The sequence below is a fragment of the Formica exsecta genome, unplaced genomic scaffold, assembly GCF_003651465.1.
Source record: "Formica exsecta isolate Colony F162 unplaced genomic scaffold, ASM365146v1 scaffold122, whole genome shotgun sequence".
In the NCBI taxonomy this organism is placed as follows: domain Eukaryota; kingdom Metazoa; phylum Arthropoda; class Insecta; order Hymenoptera; family Formicidae; genus Formica; species Formica exsecta.
In genome coordinates this window covers 582,058-602,931 of record NW_021848556.1, presented here as the reverse complement: position 1 = coordinate 602,931, position 20,874 = coordinate 582,058, and the positions used below count along the sequence as shown (strand labels likewise).

The window sequence follows — 20,874 nt, the reverse complement described above, 5'->3', positions numbered from 1 at the left end:
GAAGAGATAAAGGGAAACGAGGGATTGTACTCTAATCCTGTTAATTGCAGGTTCAAGCTAGTCCACGAAAATTATACGTAAGCAATAGTTCTGCAGCATGCGCCTGGAAGAGGCATGAAGAATGCGGTGGTCCATTTGGTCAAAGATTACTTTGGCTTGGATGCGAACGAGCACTTTTTGAAGAAAAGTCATGTATTCGCGCCGGCCAAACAATGTCAACGTTTTGCTATCAGTCGCAAGGTGGATTATCCGCATGCGCTCCTCTTAATGGATGGTCACATATCATTGTGCCAGGTATGATTAACAAGATACATATCAATTAATCACATGTGATATGAAAAGATATAGAAATTAATCAGAAAAGCATATTTTATTTTAATTATTAATTGTGATTCTACTGAAATAAAAATGGATGATTATATATAAATTAAATTATTTTAGATAAGCAAACATTAGTGACAGATGCTGGCAAGCTTTCTGTGTTGGATAGTCTTTTACGACGTTTGAAGGAACAAGGTCATAGAGTGCTGATATACTCTCAAATGACGAAGATGATCGACTTGCTTGAAGTATGTCTATCTATTTGCTGCACTCAAATAATCATTTTACAAAATTGGAAAATTTATTTTGGCAAATTCATTTCTTGTAGGAATACATGTATCACAGAAAGCATACGTTTATGAGGTTAGATGGTTCCTCGAAAATCTCGGATCGACGGGACATGGTAGCAGATTTTCAAAAGAGGTAATTATTTTTTTTTATATAGTTGCAATTTATGCATTCCCTTAGCAATGTTACAATATTGCTCAACAATTTGATAAAGATCGTGAATAGTCCGATTGTATAAGTGCAGAATGCGAGAATTTTTAATTGTTTGAGATCTCGGCGTCAGTTGCTCATTAATAAGAAAATACGTTATTCATAATTAATCCGGGCTGTACCGTGCTGATTAGAATATCTATCAAGCGCGAACAGTCTCCAGTTGCATACTTAAAGCGCGATCCAGAGATCGCATGTCCTGCTTGGCTCAGCCGCGCATAACTAACACGCGAATTAATTGCCGAATCGTCCCCATCCTGCAGACAGCTGCTGATTTTTGAATGCACGACAGTCACGAACCTGCAGTTCTAACGGTGGGCTATTACTAGGCAGGCCATTACACAATATACCGAATTTCTATATTCAAGTTTCATTAATCTAAATAATCATATTCTTACGTCGCTATTCGAATATCGCGAGCGGAATATCTTTACTTTCGTGTAATTTGTATTCAGATAATTACTCATAATTACGCGTCGTGGTTTAATTTTCTATAAGATTAAAAGGGCAAAAAAAGGAATGCCTTTTTAAACCATTTGAAATCTCAAACATGATCGGATGAGTGTATCGTTATTGCAGAGGATTTCGTTCTGGAAATATGCTATTTTCATAAATATGCTCCGGCACCTTGAATTAATTTACATACAAAATTTACATCATAATATCGTTGTTTTTCGTGAAACGGTAGTTAAGAATCTGTGGGACTGTTTTGTCTTTCAGAGCGGACATATTCGTCTTTCTGCTCAGCACTAGAGCTGGCGGCCTGGGAATCAACCTCACCGCGGCAGACACGGTCAGAAATCTTATATTTTTATTTTATATCTTGTAAGCATTCACTTATGCGTCATCCTGACTTTCAATTTCTATTCTTTATATGCGGAATATATACAGAATACACATTACGTATGGAAATAAATTTGAACACATATACAGAATAATTTTTTATAAACAAAAAATTATTCAAACCACACTTATAAATTATATTTATCTATTAATAATATCTATTTGCAGGTGATATTTTATGATAGTGATTGGAATCCCACTGTAGACCAACAGGCTATGGATCGCGCCCACAGACTGGGGCAAACCAAGCAAGTCACGGTCTACCGATTAATATGTAAAGGAACTATCGAGGAACGAATTCTGCAGAGAGCGCGCGAGAAGAGTGAGGTTCGTTTTCATATTGTTATCGCTATATCTAAGCGTTGGAATTAAATAAACAATGCCCGCGAATGAGAGTCTATTTGTGTTGCAGATACAACGTATGGTCATAAGTGGCGGAAACTTCAAACCTGATACTCTGAAACCTAAAGAAGTCGTGTCACTGCTATTGGATGATGAAGAAATCGAAGCGAGATGTAAGTATATTAACAATTCTCGTTTTCTTTTTTATTTGGTAATTATACATTCTTACATTTGAAATTGAAAATTGCACGTCGTTATTTATCTTCAGAATTTTGATCGAAAAATGAGCTATATATAATCTTTTATCTCTCGAATATATTCTGTAACTAGATTTTTTATTAAATTGTCGATAAACAATCGGCATTGAATGTTGGAGAATGTTGTTTTTTTTCTAAATTAATAAGAAATATCTTATTAAAATTAAAATTTGCCACGATGTGTAATTAAAAGATATAATATGTTGATAAATCGTTAGATAGTCGAGTTTTTGTTTGAACCACCGCTTCTATCGACCATTCTATCGCATGGCAGGACGCGCATGTATGCAGAAACTCGTCGAAAACGAGTTGAGGAAGGAGAGAGAGGGGGGAGGGGGAGCGGCCGAGGTGGCCGCGATTACATTATGCTCATTAGGTTATGTTAATGGCCTAATAAGGAATAATAATAAGAAAAGGAGTAACGAACTTGTACCGCTGCATCCTTGGCTTGTATAGTACATGTCCGTATATATTTCAGACAGCCAACGAAGCGAGGAGAGAAAGCAGCAGCGAGTAGAGGAGGTTTGCCTCGAGTCGAACTCACAGCATAAGGAGAGGGACCGGAAGAGGAAGTTAACCGCGCTTCCGGTCAAGGTGAGCCCGGTGCCCTTACACACCGCTATCAATCGCGTCGCAAAGATTCTTTTTTTCCCCTTTTTTTTCTTTCGTCTCTTTCTCGACTCTCTGACCGCATCGTCTTTTTCCTGCCGCCTATTTTTATCGCTCCTATTTCTCGGTTCCTCAATACTCGAGACTATCGGTTTATATTGCTGAAGTGCTTAGTTGTCTTTGGAGGATATACCTTTGACTATCACATATTAACATTTAATTCGAGCTCATACTTGTTCGATGAATTGTCTAGAAATATTTATAATGCTTATCAGATTTATTAATTAGATTGCGCACTTAATTTCATTCAAATAGTAATCCAGGAATTTCATTTTTCACGAATGTATTTTTCACATCTGCAACTTCTTTCTTTTTCAGAACGATGCGAAGAAACCGTGTCATGCAGACGCTAATAGCGACAAAAACAACGATACCGTTCAAGTTAATCTTAATGAGCCTAAGCCGGGCGCGAATTCGATTCAGTTGCAGCACCAGAACGATCACCATCAACAGCAGTTAGAAAATGTAGATAATTATAGCACGCCGACAAGTCCGGCCAAATCAGAGGTACAATCGATACAAAATTATTACCCTTATTTTTATTAGTTTAAATGAAAATTTCTTTTGAAAACGAAATTACTAAAAGAATCAATTCTGAGAGTAGATAAATTTTGATTGCGTTTTCTCTTGTTTCATGTCATCTAATAATAATAATAATAATAATAATAGCGATATAATAATGTGATTCTTGATAACTGATATCTTGATACAATTTCTTTTTGTAGGATGAAACGAGCAACGAAGGACTCGTGGTCGACGTGGACGGCCCGGTAGCAGTTTCCGGCGGCGACCACCCACATGGACATTCCCGAGGTAGTTTTCACCAGTTCGGGGAATCTTCGACCAAGGTTGCTCGACTCGGACATCACTTCGCCTTCGGCATGGGCGCGAGCGCGCGTATGCGACAATCCGTACGCGGCGCGAGCAAACGCGGCCGACCACGAGGTTCACGTAGGGGCGGACCGATCGGCGGTAAGGGAAGAGGAATGCTTCTGATGCATCCGTCGTCGAAGAGCTCTAATGCAGCGACCAGCGAATCGCTGTCGACCATATCGCCGATCGATGGGGGTGGAACCTCGAACGAGCAGACGTTGCAGCACGGTGAGTACCCGTCTTTGAATAATCGCGTTTTGTTTGTATAATAAAAAATGGCATTCGTCGAAATATAGCATGATAGATTAATTTCAACGCGTAAGTACCTGTTTTTTAATAATTGAATGATCGATCTATCACTATCTCATTTGAGATTTACATTGCTTAAATAATTGAAGATGAGAGTTGTCGAGATAATTAATGGACGAACAGAGTAATTTTACATATTTTATTCAATTAATGCTTGTGATAAGAGATTTATGAAATGTTCTGTGCGCACATTTTCAATGTTGTATTAATTTTATAAATTATTTCGATATATCCTACAAGCAAATATTGCATTGCACTGATAATACTTTTCGCATTTGCATTTAGTTACATACACGATGGTATAATTTGTACAAATATTTTACAACTACGATTCCCTCTCGGAACTGTTATAATGTGCACGTTTGTGCAGTTATCACTTTGCTCTTGTAATCTAGCTTTATAGTTAAAGCCGATTATACAGGCCGGGCGGAAAAGTTCGCAAAAGGGAGAATATTCATAATTAATATCACTGCAATGTTCGCGATAATTCCATCTGATGACGTTGAATAAAAGCGTAGGTAATAAAACGCGTCGCGAAATTTGCCGCGAATTTTCGAAGCTTTTGCTGTGAGAAGAACGACTTCTTTCGCGGTCGCGGCCCCGCCAATCGATATACCGTTAATCCCCGCTGACACTTTCGGGGGTCCCTCCCCGCACCCTCTTGCACCCTCGGTGCCGTCTTTCGTCCGGGCACTTGCCCGGGTTCTCAGGGGACTTTGCGGTTCGCGAGAGGAACGCCCATGGGTCCATTCGCGACCCCATCGTCGGCTTGTGCCGAAAATTCCCTCGCGAGCACATGTGCGCCCACGATGGGGTAACAGTTGGCGCTCCTCCACGGGGTACCCTTAGAGACGTTCCACCCCCGTGAAATTTCTCGTGACTCATTTCTATACAACTCGTTTTGCAAACGACGAATTCGTATGGGGCCAGGCTGGAAACATTTGTCGCCGTAACACAAGTGTATTGTGTCTCGGGACAAGTGTGTTATGTTCTAGGGGGAGTATGCTATCAGAGAGAGTCATCGATAAGTCGAATGATTCCGAACGGGAAAAAAGTATTTTTCATACGAACGATATAAAAAATATTATTCCAATTAACTTTCATAGATGAAATAATTGTTGAGTAAAATAATTATCACATCGCGAACGTCGCGAGACTGCAGAAATACCGAGATTCCTGATTCTATATAGCAAACGTCGATGAGTTTGTTGGATTAATTAGAGAGAAAGAAAGAGGTACGGTGTGTGTCCGATAAGGCGACCTCACGCAACGCCACGTGAACCGTGAACACGGAGTGGACAACACGCGCGCGCGAGTACGCTTAACACATTCCATCCTCGTGCTGCGTGTACGCACGTGGAGGAAAAAGGGGTCGGTCTCGCTCTCTCACTTGTCGTCGACTGGAAGACGAGGCGGACAATAGCAGGTGCGGAGCGAAGGCGACAGCTGCGATCGATGCTCTTCTTAAGTTTTTGGAACTCGCGTCTACCTCTTTCTCTCTCTCTTTTTCTCCTTTTTTTTCTCTTCTTTTTTCTTATTTTTTCTCTCTCTCTCCTCCCTTTGTCCTCTTCTTCGTCACCATCTTTTTTGCACATCTTCTCCGCTTTTGCTTCGTCTCTCTTCTCCATTAGTTATCTCTTTATCGGGATGCGACGCGCGTTTCATCCAGCTGTCAATGTTCCCAACTCTCACCGGCGTACATATTCAGCGTTATTCTCGTTGATTAGTTGTATCCCGCTTATTTTAACCGATAAATGGATGATTGTGATGGATTAATAAGAATGCAAATTGCAATTTAGGAAAATAAAACGCAACCAATTTAATATAAATTGGAATTTAATCGCTCGCTTTCAAGAGAGAAATCATATATATGAGGGGCTTTAAACTTTATTAATATCGCGTTCTATTTAAAATTCATATGTTTTCACTAGACGCAGTTTGTGTGGACTAATAATTTAATATTCTTTCAAATATTCTCTATTAATATTGAACTTTTGCATTTGTATTAACATATTTACATTGAAGCACGAACTGTTGAGTAATATCTGTTAAAATAGTTGCCATTTTCTTAAATAATTTTAACGTTTGATTCAGCAATATCTACTTAAGAGCCCTAGACGCGATCGTAATATGTTTCAGTTGCATAATCCCGACATCTAATTTCCCTCGTCATTTCGCGAGATCGAATAAAAGAAAGAAGAGGATGGGGTTTGCAGAGGATAGAGGGGAATTACGCGGACCCTATATAAGGGGTTGACTGTTGTCGATTCGTGCCGTACCTTACCGTACCTTACTGTGTCATCTCGTCCCCGTCGACTCTATGCATCCTCTCGAATATCATATTCTTATATTCTTGTCATAAAGAAATCGTTCCCGAATAATGTAATATATATGCCATATTTTCTCTATTGCATTTATAATTATTAACTCACAATCAAAATTATTTATATATTGATATATGGGAATGTATAACTTGAAAAATCATTACATTTTGAATATTGTTCTTTTATAACATCAAATTTTTTGATATTTTTTTTTTAGAACTATTGGTCTGATTATTACCATTTTTCTTTTAACCTGTTCGGAAATAATTCCGTTTTTTAAAGCAAAGCAATGTTGCATATTATATTCTAGATATTGTAAGTCGAAATACATAGTCACATAATTAATAGGTTTATCTAATTAGATTTAATGGGTGGAAAATGGTTTCGTGAAGGATCCTGCGTGATCCTGTTAGGTAACATGATTATCTTGATTTTAGATCTCAAGTTTTCTCAGAATCTAAGTGTTCCAGACTAGGCCGAACAGGACTGGATAGGGGAGACAAAATATATGGCAGCATAGATAGTTCGGCTCACAACACACGGGTGAGATACGGTAGGATAATGCGGCAGGATAGGGCGAGTCATGGATATAGCAAGCTGGACCGTCGACATTCCGCGGATCTTCCCCGTTCCAACAGTCTCGAAAATTTTATCTTTGCTCTCACAAGCAGGCTCCGTTTTTTCTCTCGTGAGTCTCTTATCATGTCGTTATTTGTCCATTAAAACACATATAATTTACGAATTTTGATTTGGTCATAATACGAATCTTAAATCTTAATTCCCGGAAATTTCTATCTAATTACTTGGGCGGTTAAACTAAGTATATAGTAGATTTCATCGCATACAAAAACAAATATCGTAGCAGTTAATTTTATTCATCTACATCAATATTAGTTGGATTCTCGTCTTTATTGCATTTGTCCACGCAACTTTGATATTTGTTAATCAGATTTCTGTCGAAGAAAGGCGACTTATTCATAGCTAATTATAAGAGAATACTTCTTCAAGTAATAATTTATTTCTTTTAAATAATTTTATGAAATACGATTCGTTAAAAATATTTCCGTATCGAATGATCGAGATATATATTTCGTCTTGATATTTTATACGCGACAGAAATTGTCATCACAGATTCGTATGGAGTACTTCGATTCCTGGTCCGCGATACGATTCACGCGCGTGGAATTTCCAGATCGAATTATCATTTAAGAGTGCGAGAGTCGGCGGGGCTTTGTGAATGACAGACGCGCGTTTTCGCGTTTTCTATTCTGTCGCCCATTCTCTCAAGTGTCCACTTAGACCGTAGTGTCTGAAGAGGAGCGCTCCTTGAACGATTGGGTACGTGCCGCGGAATGCCGACTAGGCGACAGGATAAAGGCGAAGAGAGCAAAATACGAGATATCAACGTTTGAAGAGAAGGAATACTGATTTTCACGCACATCTACGCATAGAAAAACCTCCTTGAAACGCTCCTTTTCGAGATCCTTGATCGATTCGTCTTACGACAAGAAGAAGAATGGAATCCTCCGGGCATTTATTATGCAACATTTTCGCTATACATGTATATCGAAGGATTTATGATAATATGATAATAATACTTATTCTCGTTGTTCCGCGATAAATCGCGTATCGCGCGTCGCGTATAAATACGATGTACAATTTGTAAATCGACGAATTGAATTCCGACTACTTTTGAAAAATCTCCTCTGGAAGAATTGCACTTTTTTATCTTTTTGTGTTTATACTTCACGAAATATTAAACATTAGTCATCGATTGGATATAGATTCGCAAGGCGAGTCGATCGTCACCGCATCTACGGCGGCGAAATTTCCAATAGAATCTTCTAGAACGAAGGGGTGTATTTTTTTATGTCCTAGGGACTGTCCACGCGACCTCCGACTCTGCCGAGGGAGACGGTCCCAGCACGGTGGGTCCATTGGGTCCGGTGGGGACTCTGATACCGCTGTCCGGACGCGGCGGCGTCGCGGGGATTCGTCGGGGTCCCGGCAGACCCCGATTGCGGCCGACCGGGCCTGGGCATCAGGGCTACCGCGCTACCGGTCAACATCACGGTAAGAAGATCCAGCGACCGCTACCAGTACCCATCAGATCTCATCAAACGATCGGGCAGCAGAAAGCGTCGTCGTCGCAACAGCGTTCTCGTGTCTCGACGTCCGGTCCGTCGTCGTCGTCGTCGTCCTCGGTCGCCGTCGCGGCCGCGAATTCGACGCCGCTGCTATCGTCGTCGTCCTTAGCGGAATCGCGACCGTTCGGTTTCTACACGCAGCAGCAACCGCGTGCAGGATCGTCGTAGTTTCGTAAAGGATTCGGTTTTACGTTGTTCTTGAACGCGACACCCTCGCGATTTCGCGTCGTTGAATTAATTATTCCTTTCGAATTAATCGAACGTGAATTAATAGGTCAACGCATTTCTTTCTCGCGTTTCCGAATCGCTCGAGTTTATACGCGCTATATCGATGTGTCTCAGCACTTTTGAAGCACTTTCAGAATCGATTAAAATATTGCGTATTTATTGTGTATCGTGACAATTCAGTAATGTTTCCGTATGCGTGACTCAAGCGTGCAATACCGTTAAACGTTAGATCCCACTCATCTTTCTCCCTCTCTCGCTCCTCTCATTGTAAATTATAATGAAAATGCGAAATATGAAGCAGCCTTGACAATATCTAGGATTTGTTACAATTATTATCGCATTGCAATTATATTTATTTTGTTTATTCATGGCGCAGAGTTTACGGGTACATCTCGTCGAATGTTAGAAGAGACAATATCGACATAACTGGGTACTTAATTGTCTCTTTGGGAACTTCCTTTTCGAGCTTTGTTGTCACGGGTTTAAATTCTTGTCGAACGCTTAATCATTTGCCGCGAGAGTGAAGAGGACGAGTTGCGTTATATCGATTCGATTCCACTTGTGTGGTACATGTGTAGAAATTTTGATTTTACTTTTAAGTATACTATAATTAGGTAATCACACGACGCGTCGTCGCGTGCATGGCGACGCCGAATTTCGACGACGATCATCGACAGATGAGATTTCCGGCGATTTCGTCGGCGAAAAGAAGGAAGGGTTTAGAATAATCTATCTCTTCTTCTCCGAGTCGATCTCGGCGAAGCCGAAGCTCTCTCGGCGTCATTGTACATTGTCATTAAGGATAGCATTATTCCGTCACTAGACTCGGCTAGCCGATATTTTTTATGTATGTTACGAGACGTCATTAGGCCAATTCAATTTGTAAAAGAATAGTATTTATATTAGCAATAAACACAGATAAAAATTCAATCTTCACGAATATCTCGCTAATCTTATTATGAATTTCACACAGGACCCTCTCTACTTCCCGAGCTTTTTTTTAATTGACGAGTGCTCCAACTGGTTTTTTCCAATCGATTGTTTCTTAAAAATTCAATTAAACGCGATAATTCTAATATTTCTTTTTAAATATTTGAACAACTGAACTTTGAATTGAAATAACGGATTCGTAAAGTTTACACTTTTGACTTAACTTAGAAATTGATTTTATTCTTGCATTTTTTAAATATGAAAAATGTCTTTTCTATTAATATTTATATTTTTTATATTCCAAAGAGAATATTTAACATGTTTAAATTTTCGAGAAATCTTTTAGACTGCTTTAATAATACTATAGATAAGATAATCGTAACTCGCTTTAATGAACCTGGAGTATTTATCATTTAATCCCTATACTCCCGTACTTCTGCTATTATCGAGGAATATGCAAACGATCGCCGATCGAACGAGTGCGGTAGGAAAACGTAGGAGGATTCTGTACGATAATGGCTGATTAATGTAACGAGATCCGAAAGCTGAAAGTGCTGGCTAATGACGCCAGTATGCAGCTGTCGGTGGAGCCGCGTCATCATCTGCGTGATTGGGATCAACCCGAGCACGAGGAATTTTTCGTGCCTCGTGACTCTCTTTATCTGATCGCGCGAATCTGAGAATCCCTTGAGCGGTGCATTTTTCGAATTAATTTGCGAATATCTCTTTTAGTTCGTAAGTCGGTTAGTGATTCGTTGCTTTCTAATAGTTTCTATCAGAAATCTCCGAAAGCTGTGGTTAAAAAGTACGCGATATGTATAATCACTTATGTACATTTAATTTATTAAAATTAATTGTAAGAAATAATAGGAATAATAGGATTTACATCGATTAATTTTGTTATATTATCTCAATCAAATGATAAAAAAATATAATACAATTAATTTTTATAGAGATATTGACAATCGTAAATAATTTTTTATTAATCGGACAAATTGCGTTTAACTGTCAAAATAAAAAGCGCGAGGCCATATCTTTATATACCACACGATAATTTGACTTGATTTTAATAATGTCAATATATGATAGATTCTGTGTATTATTACGATATACAAGCAAAAATTTTTATTTTTTAACGACATTGTTTTGCAATATAAAAATGAATGAATGTAATTCGACTTACGCACGCGTAGTCAGTCCTTCATCGTCAACAATAACAAGAAGGGGAACAAAGAGAACATGCAACCTCAATGAAAGGTGGACACTCGCGCGCCGACATAATTGCAGTGCTCGCATACCTCGCATCGTAGGTCGCAGGTTCCCATCAAGGTCACTATTATGGATAAGGATGGAATATCATCGATTAATAACATCTAAAAATATAGCGAGAAAAGGAGATAACAGAACACGATGAGAACAATCAGGGCGGATATAGGGGCAAGATTAAATTATTTTCAGCACATTTTTTTCCCTCCGTGGCATAAGTATATTAATTATCGTACATCGTCATGTTAGAAAATGTTTTCAATATTATATACAAATCAATTGTAAATAGAAGCATAGATAAAATCTAGTTATTCTCATACGTGAGGACGTCTCGTACTTTTCATTTAAAAAAAATTAATTAAAACTAGGATATCAATGTTCGCGAATTCTTCTTCTTTTGGAGGTAAAAAATATGTACGTCTTCCTTTCTGGGGAAATGATTTGCATTTCAAAGATAGAATGCCTTTATACAATTATATTTTTCACGTTTCTTGTAAGGAGTAGCATTTTCGATAATTAGGAGTAACAAAATTTTTCTCAAAGTGTCCAATCTTTCATTTATTTAATTTTTTGATCATATATATATATTGGGGCTGTGCATCGACCGGTCGTGTCGCTGTCACGCGAGAGAAGAGCAGGATTCCGTCCGAGGACCGAGACCTTGCGCTGCACCTGCTACTCTCAGGTGTACGCGAGCGCGCCTTTTATCCGAGAGCGATCACAGTGCATCTCTGTTCCTCATGTTCTTTTGTGCGCCAAATCGAACGAATGAGAAGGCTCGTGCGAAATTGCTCTCTTTAGAATTCGCGATTAATCGTTTGCGCGCTCGATAATTTCAGTCTAATAAACTCATCTATAGCGGCGGATATTTCTTTCAAATGTGGACTATTAAAAATAATCATTTAAAATGTTTTCTTTAACGAAATGAAATATTATCCGATTTGATTGATTTCTCTTCGCGAGAATGATTAGTACAAGCCTATAGAAAATATTTATTTGAAATGTAATATTGAAATTGTTGATTGAAATAATCGTTTTGAAAGGATGAAAATTCTTATTCTTGAAATAAAAGTTTTAAATTTACATTGACTATATTTTAAATAAGTCAAATTAACTAAATACTAAATATTTCAAATGTTTTTAATTAACGTACAAATATATAAATTATCTTATATTAATCATTTATAATCTAATAGAGAGAAAGAGCTAGTTAACATAAATATTTTTATTTTTCATTTCAAAACTTATATTTTGCTCATCTCTATCCGTTTATCGTATACTGATTGTTTTATAATTCCGTACATGCGGTTACGATCAATAAGATTTTTTTTTTATAAGAAAATCCACAAATATTTGAACAGAATTTATTTTATGAAACATTATTAATGTCGCTTTTGCCAAGCGTACTTGGTCATGTACATACATTGATCATTTCGGATATCGTCCATAACGATGAACGATGATCATATCGCAGCGTCTCATGTTATTTTAAATTATCCGGTACATCTGTGTGCTTAATTAACTCTCGAGCAGCAATGAGATCGATACGCGATCGATGGACAAATCGTGGTTTGAACTTGGCAGTCGCAGGTGCGAGTCGCGAAATAAGTTTCTTCAAGGTCATTGTCAACCACGTTGCACTTATAGTACTTATTGCGGTTAGTATTTTTCGTTTCGAGGAGACATTTAAATACAATCTCTGTGCAATCTTTATATATGTATATAATTAATATATAACTATTATATATATAAAATTAATATATAACTAAATTTCTCTTATTTTTCTTCATCTTTCAATTTTCATGAAGCTTATTTGATTCGTACTTAGAATAATGATTACGAGAAAATATATGTATCGTAATATAGCAATCCATCGTTGAAATTAATTTATCAATGTATCGGTGAACGAATGGCACAAGACCTTTATAGGGGAATCAACAGGTAAACCGCAGCTAGCGAAATAGCAACCCTCTCTTTGACGATATCAAATTAACCAATTAACGTCAATTATATCAATTATCTCTATGCAGTCTTATTTCATAAATTTACGATTTCAAGCGGGTAACTTGTGTTTTATGCCAACGTTTTTAACGCATCAACGATAATGTATGTCACGTGAATAGATCATCGATTATTATCATAAAAATTATCTTTAGATTTTTCGTCGGGAAAACGAAGTTTATTTCCCGCATTTGTCTTCATCGTTCATTGAAAATTCATCCGCGGGAAAAATATACGGAATCGACAATCAATCGTCGTTCCGCGTAAATTTGACTCGCCAAAAAAACGGCGGCCTTGAGTCTTACTTTTAACTCGAGACGTTCGACGGTGGGATAATTTGCCATACGCACCAGTCTGTAATTAGAGGGATAATTACACAATTAGGAATTAATATGGTGCGCGTATCCCTGCTTTCTTCCTTCGATCGCATCGGCAAACGGTCGTTCGTGCGAGCGAGCGAACAACGTCGTCGTCAATGCCAATTAGGCGCGGCGGATGGTTGCTACGAAATTAAAGCTTTTATTTCGGCGTGCGAACGCACGAGAGAAATTAGCGAAGCGAAACGCGAAACACAGGCCCACGTATGCTCCCCTTTGCACTTTCGGCCGCGCGAATATAGCCCACGATGCACCCGGTATATTACAAGCTTCGCTCTCTTTAAGCAAGTTCCGTATTAAAAATATCTATGATTAAGAGTTTTTTTTTTATTTTCTGATCTTAGTTTTTATTTTCTATGAATGCAAATATCCTAAATTTTCGAGTAATTTGAAGAGAAAAATATATATAATCTGTACATAATAATGATAATAATAATGCTACTTTATCTATATTCGCAATCCAAAGATTAATTTGCAAAAATTTTAACTTAAAAATCTGTTCTAGGTCAATTCGAAAAATTCGTAAAACCGTGAAGGAGAGAGAACTCAAAACGGTTGTTACATATTTTTCTGACAAATGAGGATCTTACGAATTCAGACGTGTACAGTTACGCGTTCTTACACGCGAAACAGGTTGAGAACTTGCGAAAAAAACGTATGCTTACTCGAGCCGCGAGACAATTAACGACATCGCTTCTTCGCGATTGTGAAATAAATCTATTTATGCGTGGTTTCTGCGCGTAAAAAGACGCTACGTGTGGGTCAATTAACGGCATCGTTAAGACGTCGAGACTCCGCTCGTAATCGTTATGAGATACACATAAAGAGATTTCGCGGAAAGAAAATTAAAAAACTACTCGCTGACAGTTTTTATCTTTTTCCCTCGTTCCCTCACTTTTTTTGTTGTGCGCGAATAGATTTATGCGCGCGCGCTAATGTCACCCTTTCTCAAGTCATATGTCGCAACTTTTGATACTTATTTTTGGAAGAGATAAAGCTATAGAGTTTGCCGCTCTAAAATAATATTACTCTAATGTATTTTTTGACAAAATTCGGAGAAAATAAATAATTGGAAGAATTAGGAGAAGAAGATTTTATATGCGTGCAAGCGCATATCTTTAAGATTTTTATTTTAATGAGAAATTTTATTTTGATTAATTTAAAATCAATTTTTCCTTAATGGAAATTTTACAGAATCTTATTTATTTAAACTCGATCTTTATTTTTCGCTATTTTAATTCTTTAAACTTTAATTACCAAAGCATTTAATTTATATTTCTACTGTAACGAGAGAGAAAAAGAGAACGATGGAAGGAAAATTATATAATTTTGGATTTTGATGAAACACACACATGAAGGTTGATTATTAAAAATATTTTCTTCTCCCTATATATAAATTCACATGTTTATGTTTCATTTATTATATATTGCAATATTCGAGTATACCGAACACTGTATAAAAATATTTAGCTATGAGATTAAATCATTGGGTTAGACCAATAAATACGCACGTTAAAGCAAAGTCGTATCGAGAATGGAGTTTGAGAAAATTTTAAATTTATATTTTTTATACTGTCAATTTTTAAAAATATCCGACGTGCACATAGTTCGGTGTAGGAACATTTCTCGAGCGGACTTGGAACGCGTTCTGTAGTTCCTCGCTCGGGTATAGCCCCATCTAAGGATGTCGTCGGGCAAGGCGAGTCGGGCGTCGGTGGCGGCGAGGCACCGAGCGTGCTTCCTGCTGCTTGACCGGAAGTCGCGAGTCAGAGGCTCGGCTCTACGTAGGCGTTACGCTTCCTTACGCGTATCTACACCGTCTCGCTCCCAGTTTCGCTGCCAGCTCGCCCGCTACCGCCCGTCTGAAGAGATCGTCGAGGTTTCAAGGACACCGCTAGATTAGTCGGGATATAGTAACGCATTTCATTCATGATCATATAAATTTGAAGAGGATCAAGGCTTAATTAAGTAACAGAATCTTATTTTCTTTTAATTCTTTTTTCTATTAATCAAGATTGGCGTGTTTTTTTACACTTTATAACGATGTGCGAAAATATTAAAAGTATTGAATCAGGTGTTGATACACAATATATTTTTCATGAAAAACAAATCAGTTATATATTAGAACATTGAATGTTTTGTATAATTATACCTTGTTTCTCGACTTTAATTCGAGTTTTGATTACCGATATATTTGAGGAAGATTTTCTATTTGCAACACAAAATCATACGTGCGCGCGATTTTGATAATGAAAAATCCAGGTTAATTAAATAAATTTCTTTTTTATTTAATTTAAAGTTTGTATTTTTAAGATTTTAATATATTCAATCATGAAATTATCAAGATTTTTATAAAAATTTAATTTCGATGAATTTAAACGAGATGCAATGGAAATAATAGAATAATTCAATTAAAAAGGTTTATTATAAGTGGAAGATGTGTGTACGTGAAAAGTATGCAATTAATTGTCTGTCGTTTTTTGTTTGAAATTAGTCATTGCCAATCTCGCTTATGATATGTGATAAGTTTTATTCCTTATAAATAATAAGAGAAAAAACCCACAGTCGCGCAATCGAAACAACAGCTAGCAATTCGACTTTTCACGATACGTTTTAGAAAATATGATCCGTTATTCAGTTTCCTTGATCAGTTTAATTGACTGTTTACGACTCATTACTCATTATGAAAACATCATATGCAGAAGGAAAGCGTGCACATCGTAAAAACGACATGTTTCACGTTGATATTTTGACCGATCAACGTGTGCTTATTCTACGGTCTTAATGATTTCTCCTTAATGTTAACTCGTTACCTTACCGCATGAATATAGAACGAAGGGGAATGCCACGAAGGTGGCCTCAACCGTACATCCGGATGATATAAATGAGAAGTTTAACTTCCTCAATATTGCGCCAAGAGAAATTTCTACGATAGTGAAAAGGTTTTTCGATTAATTCGCGGAATTGATTTTGCCTTGACAAAAATTCGTTCACCATTCTTTCTACGATATCTTAATATTTAATTCTGAATAGTCTATCTGACAATTAGAATTTTCTTGAAGTTCATAAACTGAATTCAATTAAAGAAATACAAAGAAATAATAATTAGTTGGACGAATTTTAGTCAAGTCAACAACTTTTTTTTCTCAGTGTAGGCATTTGAATGTCTAATGGCTGATAACTCTAAATATTTAGGTATCATAATAAAATTATAACAAAAATACAATAGTATATACAAGACACCTTTCAGTAAAGATTTAAGATAATTTTGCTATAATTTTCATTATAATCTCTGTTTGACAGATTTAATTCGAAAATTAATTTAAAATATCACAATCTCGTACGCTGCTCTAATAAATCGTTCACCTCCGAAAGCTTTTCGTGGTCGCGTCGGATAAGAATTTAAAATGTACGACCGCTTGGATTTCAGAGGGACAAACTTTCTCTAGTTTTTACTCAATTCGTGCACGAAGGAGAAGGACGAAAGCGGTGTACGCGGAGAATCGTACGAAAGAATAATTTCTCCGCTGTCAAGCTCTTCGTGGCTCGGAAGAGAATTATCTTTCGGTCCGTGCACTCGACGGGGAACCTAATTTCAACCTTCCTGTCATGGGAATGTGCACACCCTGTATTGTGATCTAAGAAACGTACCGCGATTCGAGAATACATAACAATCTCTCTCTTTCTATCTCTCTCTCTCTCTCTCTCTCTCTCTCTCTCTCTTTCGGTCCGTGCACTCGACGGGGAACCTAATTTCAACCTTCCTGTCATGGGAATGTGCACACCCTGTATTGTGATCTAAGAAACGTACCGCGATTCGAGAATACATAACAATCTCTCTATAAAAATCTCTCTCTCTCTCTCTCTCTCTCTCTCTCTCTCTCTCTCTCTCTCTCTCTCTCTCTCTCTCTCTCTCTCTTTCTACAGTGGAAATTTATTCCTCTGCCAGCCCGATAACCCATCTTGTTATCAAGGAGCTTTTTGAATCTATCGATTTTTATCGTCAATCAATAACGGTGTCCTAATGTACAGAGTGTTTCGAAAGTCCCGACATTAATTTTAGTCTTTGAGAATATAGAGATAGATAGAGAAGTTTGAAAAAAGCAAATATTGATTTCTTTTCGTAATATCGAAGACTGTGTTCGTCGATACGTTAATAAATCAATTACGTTATCACTCTTATCGTATCGAATATCTTTGCGCTGACAATCCTCCCATCCACGCCGTAAATATCAGCGTATCGATCGAATCGGGGGACCTTCCTGCGAAGATTTCAATTCGAGCGATTAAATTAATTCGCGCGCGACGACATAAGGCAATCGAGTTAATGGCCTTCGTTTAATGACTGCCTTTCCTGCGCGCGGTGCGCCAAAGTCCCTTACGAAGTTTCCCCACTGTCCGTTTTCGGGCAACGACTCTCTTGGATGATTTTATCGCCGTTTCTCCTTCCTGCTTCCTGAGCGTGCGAGCCCGTCGTTCGATCGTTCCGCGAGTACGTTTCGTTACGGAAATTAGCGATTCAACGCCGAACGCGCCCTGCGTCGCCTTTATAAATTAAAGTCTCGCCCCTGCGCCACGTGCGTATAAAAAGCGCAATCTTACCGAACGGACATAATCTTGAATATGTATCCTCATATACGCCCGATAAAACTGTCCCCTCCCCCTTTCCCTGGCAGCATCAGATATGAGACACGTACGAGGGTACACGTGACAGGACGAGTATATGCCAATACCCCTAAACAGCCTGTCGAATAATGCTCATGCTTGTGTGGTGGTCTATCTCTTACGTAAGCATTTACCCGTAATTTCTCTCAGTGCGACAAAGTGCACATATCTCGTTAATATTTCTATTTTTAGTGATTAAGTAACGTGAAAGTTTTTGAAGATAAATTTCCTTAGAATTTTATTATCTTTTTTTTTTTTATTTACACAGATTGTAAATATTTATCTAAAGTTTATTGATTCGGAAATCTTATTTAAGAATACCAAGATTACTTTAATCTTTTACTTTCTCGTTTGAAGAATTATCGAGAAAACTTCGAAGAAACTTCGAAAGATATTACTCTTATACTTTTACATTGAATGCAATTCGCAAATATAGACATGCATATATCGAATTGGTTTCACAAGCTCCTTTCCCTTCGCGTTAGATAAACTCATTCTGAATTCTATTTTATCTTCACCGTAATATAGTTTCTTTTAAATCGCTGACAATTTAATTTCTACGCTATTTTCTGATCGCAACGATCACAACTTTATGAATAATTTATGAAGAATGAGCGTCGGTCGTGAAGCTAAAATTGGATACGTCACCCGACTTCGTTGCACTTTTGTCGTCAGCCTTGGAGACGGCGTTCTCTTTTAAAAGCAAAGAGGATCATACCGTCGCGTCGATCGAGCACGCATTCGTGCAGCGAAGCAGTGTCTCCCAACCTGTGCTCCGCGGATTCATTTCCGGTCCCAAAAGGCTATTTCGTTAGTGGTCTTTGGAAAGTTGTACAAAAAGGCACATATATTAACGTCACGAGAGTCGTATCGCGAATTTCTGGTCGTATAAAGGTGTTACGAGCCGGAAGTGAATTTGCGTATTTCGTCACGATACATTGCATCGCATTTATTCAAGGGGAACAGATTTTTCAAAGAGAGCGTATATATATACATATATATTAATCTTTCATAATTTAGTAGCCGAAATAGCTTTCATAAGATTTTGATGTTCTATTTCAAATATTATTTTGCCCACTTCTGGAAACCAATGCATTTTTATTAACTTGAATAGACTTCTTGTTATTCTCTCTCTTTCTATTCAAAGGAGATATTAATTAAATTAAAAATGAAATGAATTGTCTGCAAATTAAAAACTGTCAATCGTGTCTCATAATTCAATCGCGCAATGATTTTGACAAAGTACCTTTGCGTTTAGCGACATTTAACGTTAAACGCGAGATATGAGGGAAAGATTTAATCGTATCGGCGGAAAAGCTGATACCCGGGGATGAAAAAATAGAAATTTGGAAACGACGAAAGAGAAGAAGCTAGACAGGCGTCGCGAGAAAACACAAGAGAGGACATCGAGAATTGGAAGAGGCGCGTGGCGGTGCCGAATATACGTATCGGATGCCGCCAGATGTTGCGGTGAGGGCCAGCTGCCGCGCACCTCCGCTCTTGCCCTCCTTTGCTTTTCCTCGCAGCTTTTCGAGAGCGCCGAGCAGGTACACGCCACGCTATATATAGAGTATAGAGCCGCTCGCGTCGTTGTTCATTGGTGGTATAAACGCCTTTTTCTATCTCGACTCATAGTATTTAAAATTCTCCGCGAAATTCACACCCGTCCGAAATATCAACGCGATATATCTGTATCGTATGAGAAATTGTAAGAAAAATTTTCCAGCATTTCCAGAAAAAAACTACGGCTCCTTATATTTAAATTAAATCTCCTTTCTTTCCGCCTCGTGAGTTTCGCGAATTATCGGTGAATTGTCGAACGCTTTGTATGTTCACTAATAATCGAAGGCTTTAATAACATTCAAAGTTTAGCGCTTGTGACGCTTTTACGCTCGTTAGCTTACTTAAATAATTCCGTTTGTAGTTTAAATTGCTTTATAGTCCGGGACAAATCCGTCGCGCCGTCGGAGCGAGTGGATAGAAACAGGTTCGTGACCGTAACGCGAAGCGGCCGAGTTACGTTTGATCAATTAATTACGGTAGACGTAATTGTACCTCGCGTGAGGGCACCGCCGCGATTCTTTACGAGAAGCTACCAACGACTTTGTCAAATCTTTTAAGATATTTTAAGGAGAAATAATGACATGATAATTACAATCTATTAAACTTAGGAGGGGTGAATACGCGCACACAAAAGATTTTATATAATATTATCGTAGCAAAATATTAAAGGATAAAAGATGGATAAAACTTATGACAATTTTTATTAATTTACAATATTTATTTCTTTAATATATTTTTTTCGAGGGTTCTCTCGCCATTAATTAAGATAAAATAATTATAAGATATTTAATTATATGAGAAACTTCGATAATTCAAAGTTAATATATGAATTTAATACGTGAATGTACGCACATCAAGCGAGGATTTAATAATGCTATATTTTACAACACATGCTTTTAGCGTTTTACGTGTGGCTCTTTTATGATACGAAAGCATTATTTGTTTCACGAAAGTGGACGGGCTCTTTGGCGTAATGGGCTGGCTACCGGGTCTCTTCTTCTCATCTCGCGAGCAAGCGTCGCGTTTATAGGCCTGTAATAAGCGTCTTCTCGCTACGAATGACCCGAGGGCGAGAATCAGGAGATTCTTCTCTTTCTTTGTGATTCGCAATCGCGCAGTCTTATAAAAGAAAGAAAAAAATAGACAAATTTCCATCTATTATTACCATTTTATAATTATGCATATATATGTCTGTGTGTGCATATATATAGTTTTATACAATATATTTTATGAAAAAAAATATTCATCAATTATATATATA

General features: G+C 37.7%; 1 protein-coding gene across 8 annotated transcripts in view; it reads left to right on the top strand.

The window, feature by feature from the left end:
* Nucleotides 1-20,874, top strand: part of LOC115244714 (chromatin-remodeling ATPase INO80) — a 32,112-nt gene that overhangs the window by 6,508 nt on the left and 4,730 nt on the right. For 3 of the 8 annotated variants that reach the window (XM_029822625.1, XM_029822634.1, XM_029822615.1), the window contains 11 exons: nucleotides 51-294; nucleotides 442-569; nucleotides 650-744; nucleotides 1,540-1,612; nucleotides 1,831-1,989; nucleotides 2,075-2,177; nucleotides 2,740-2,855; nucleotides 3,249-3,437; nucleotides 3,656-4,031; nucleotides 6,912-7,124; nucleotides 8,315-9,747. In XM_029822625.1, coding sequence (XP_029678485.1) covers nucleotides 51-294; nucleotides 442-569; nucleotides 650-744; nucleotides 1,540-1,612; nucleotides 1,831-1,989; nucleotides 2,075-2,177; nucleotides 2,740-2,855; nucleotides 3,249-3,437; nucleotides 3,656-4,031; nucleotides 6,912-7,124; nucleotides 8,315-8,751 — 2,133 coding nt within the window. In that variant the 3' untranslated portion in view covers nucleotides 8,752-9,747. Of the gene's footprint in view, nucleotides 1-50; nucleotides 295-441; nucleotides 570-649; nucleotides 745-1,539; nucleotides 1,613-1,830; nucleotides 1,990-2,074; nucleotides 2,178-2,739; nucleotides 2,856-3,248; nucleotides 3,438-3,655; nucleotides 4,032-6,251; nucleotides 6,535-6,873; nucleotides 7,125-8,314; nucleotides 9,748-20,874 lie in introns of those variants that run through there. The other 5 variants (XM_029822643.1, XM_029822650.1, XM_029822667.1 and 2 more) reach the window with 5 other exon arrangements.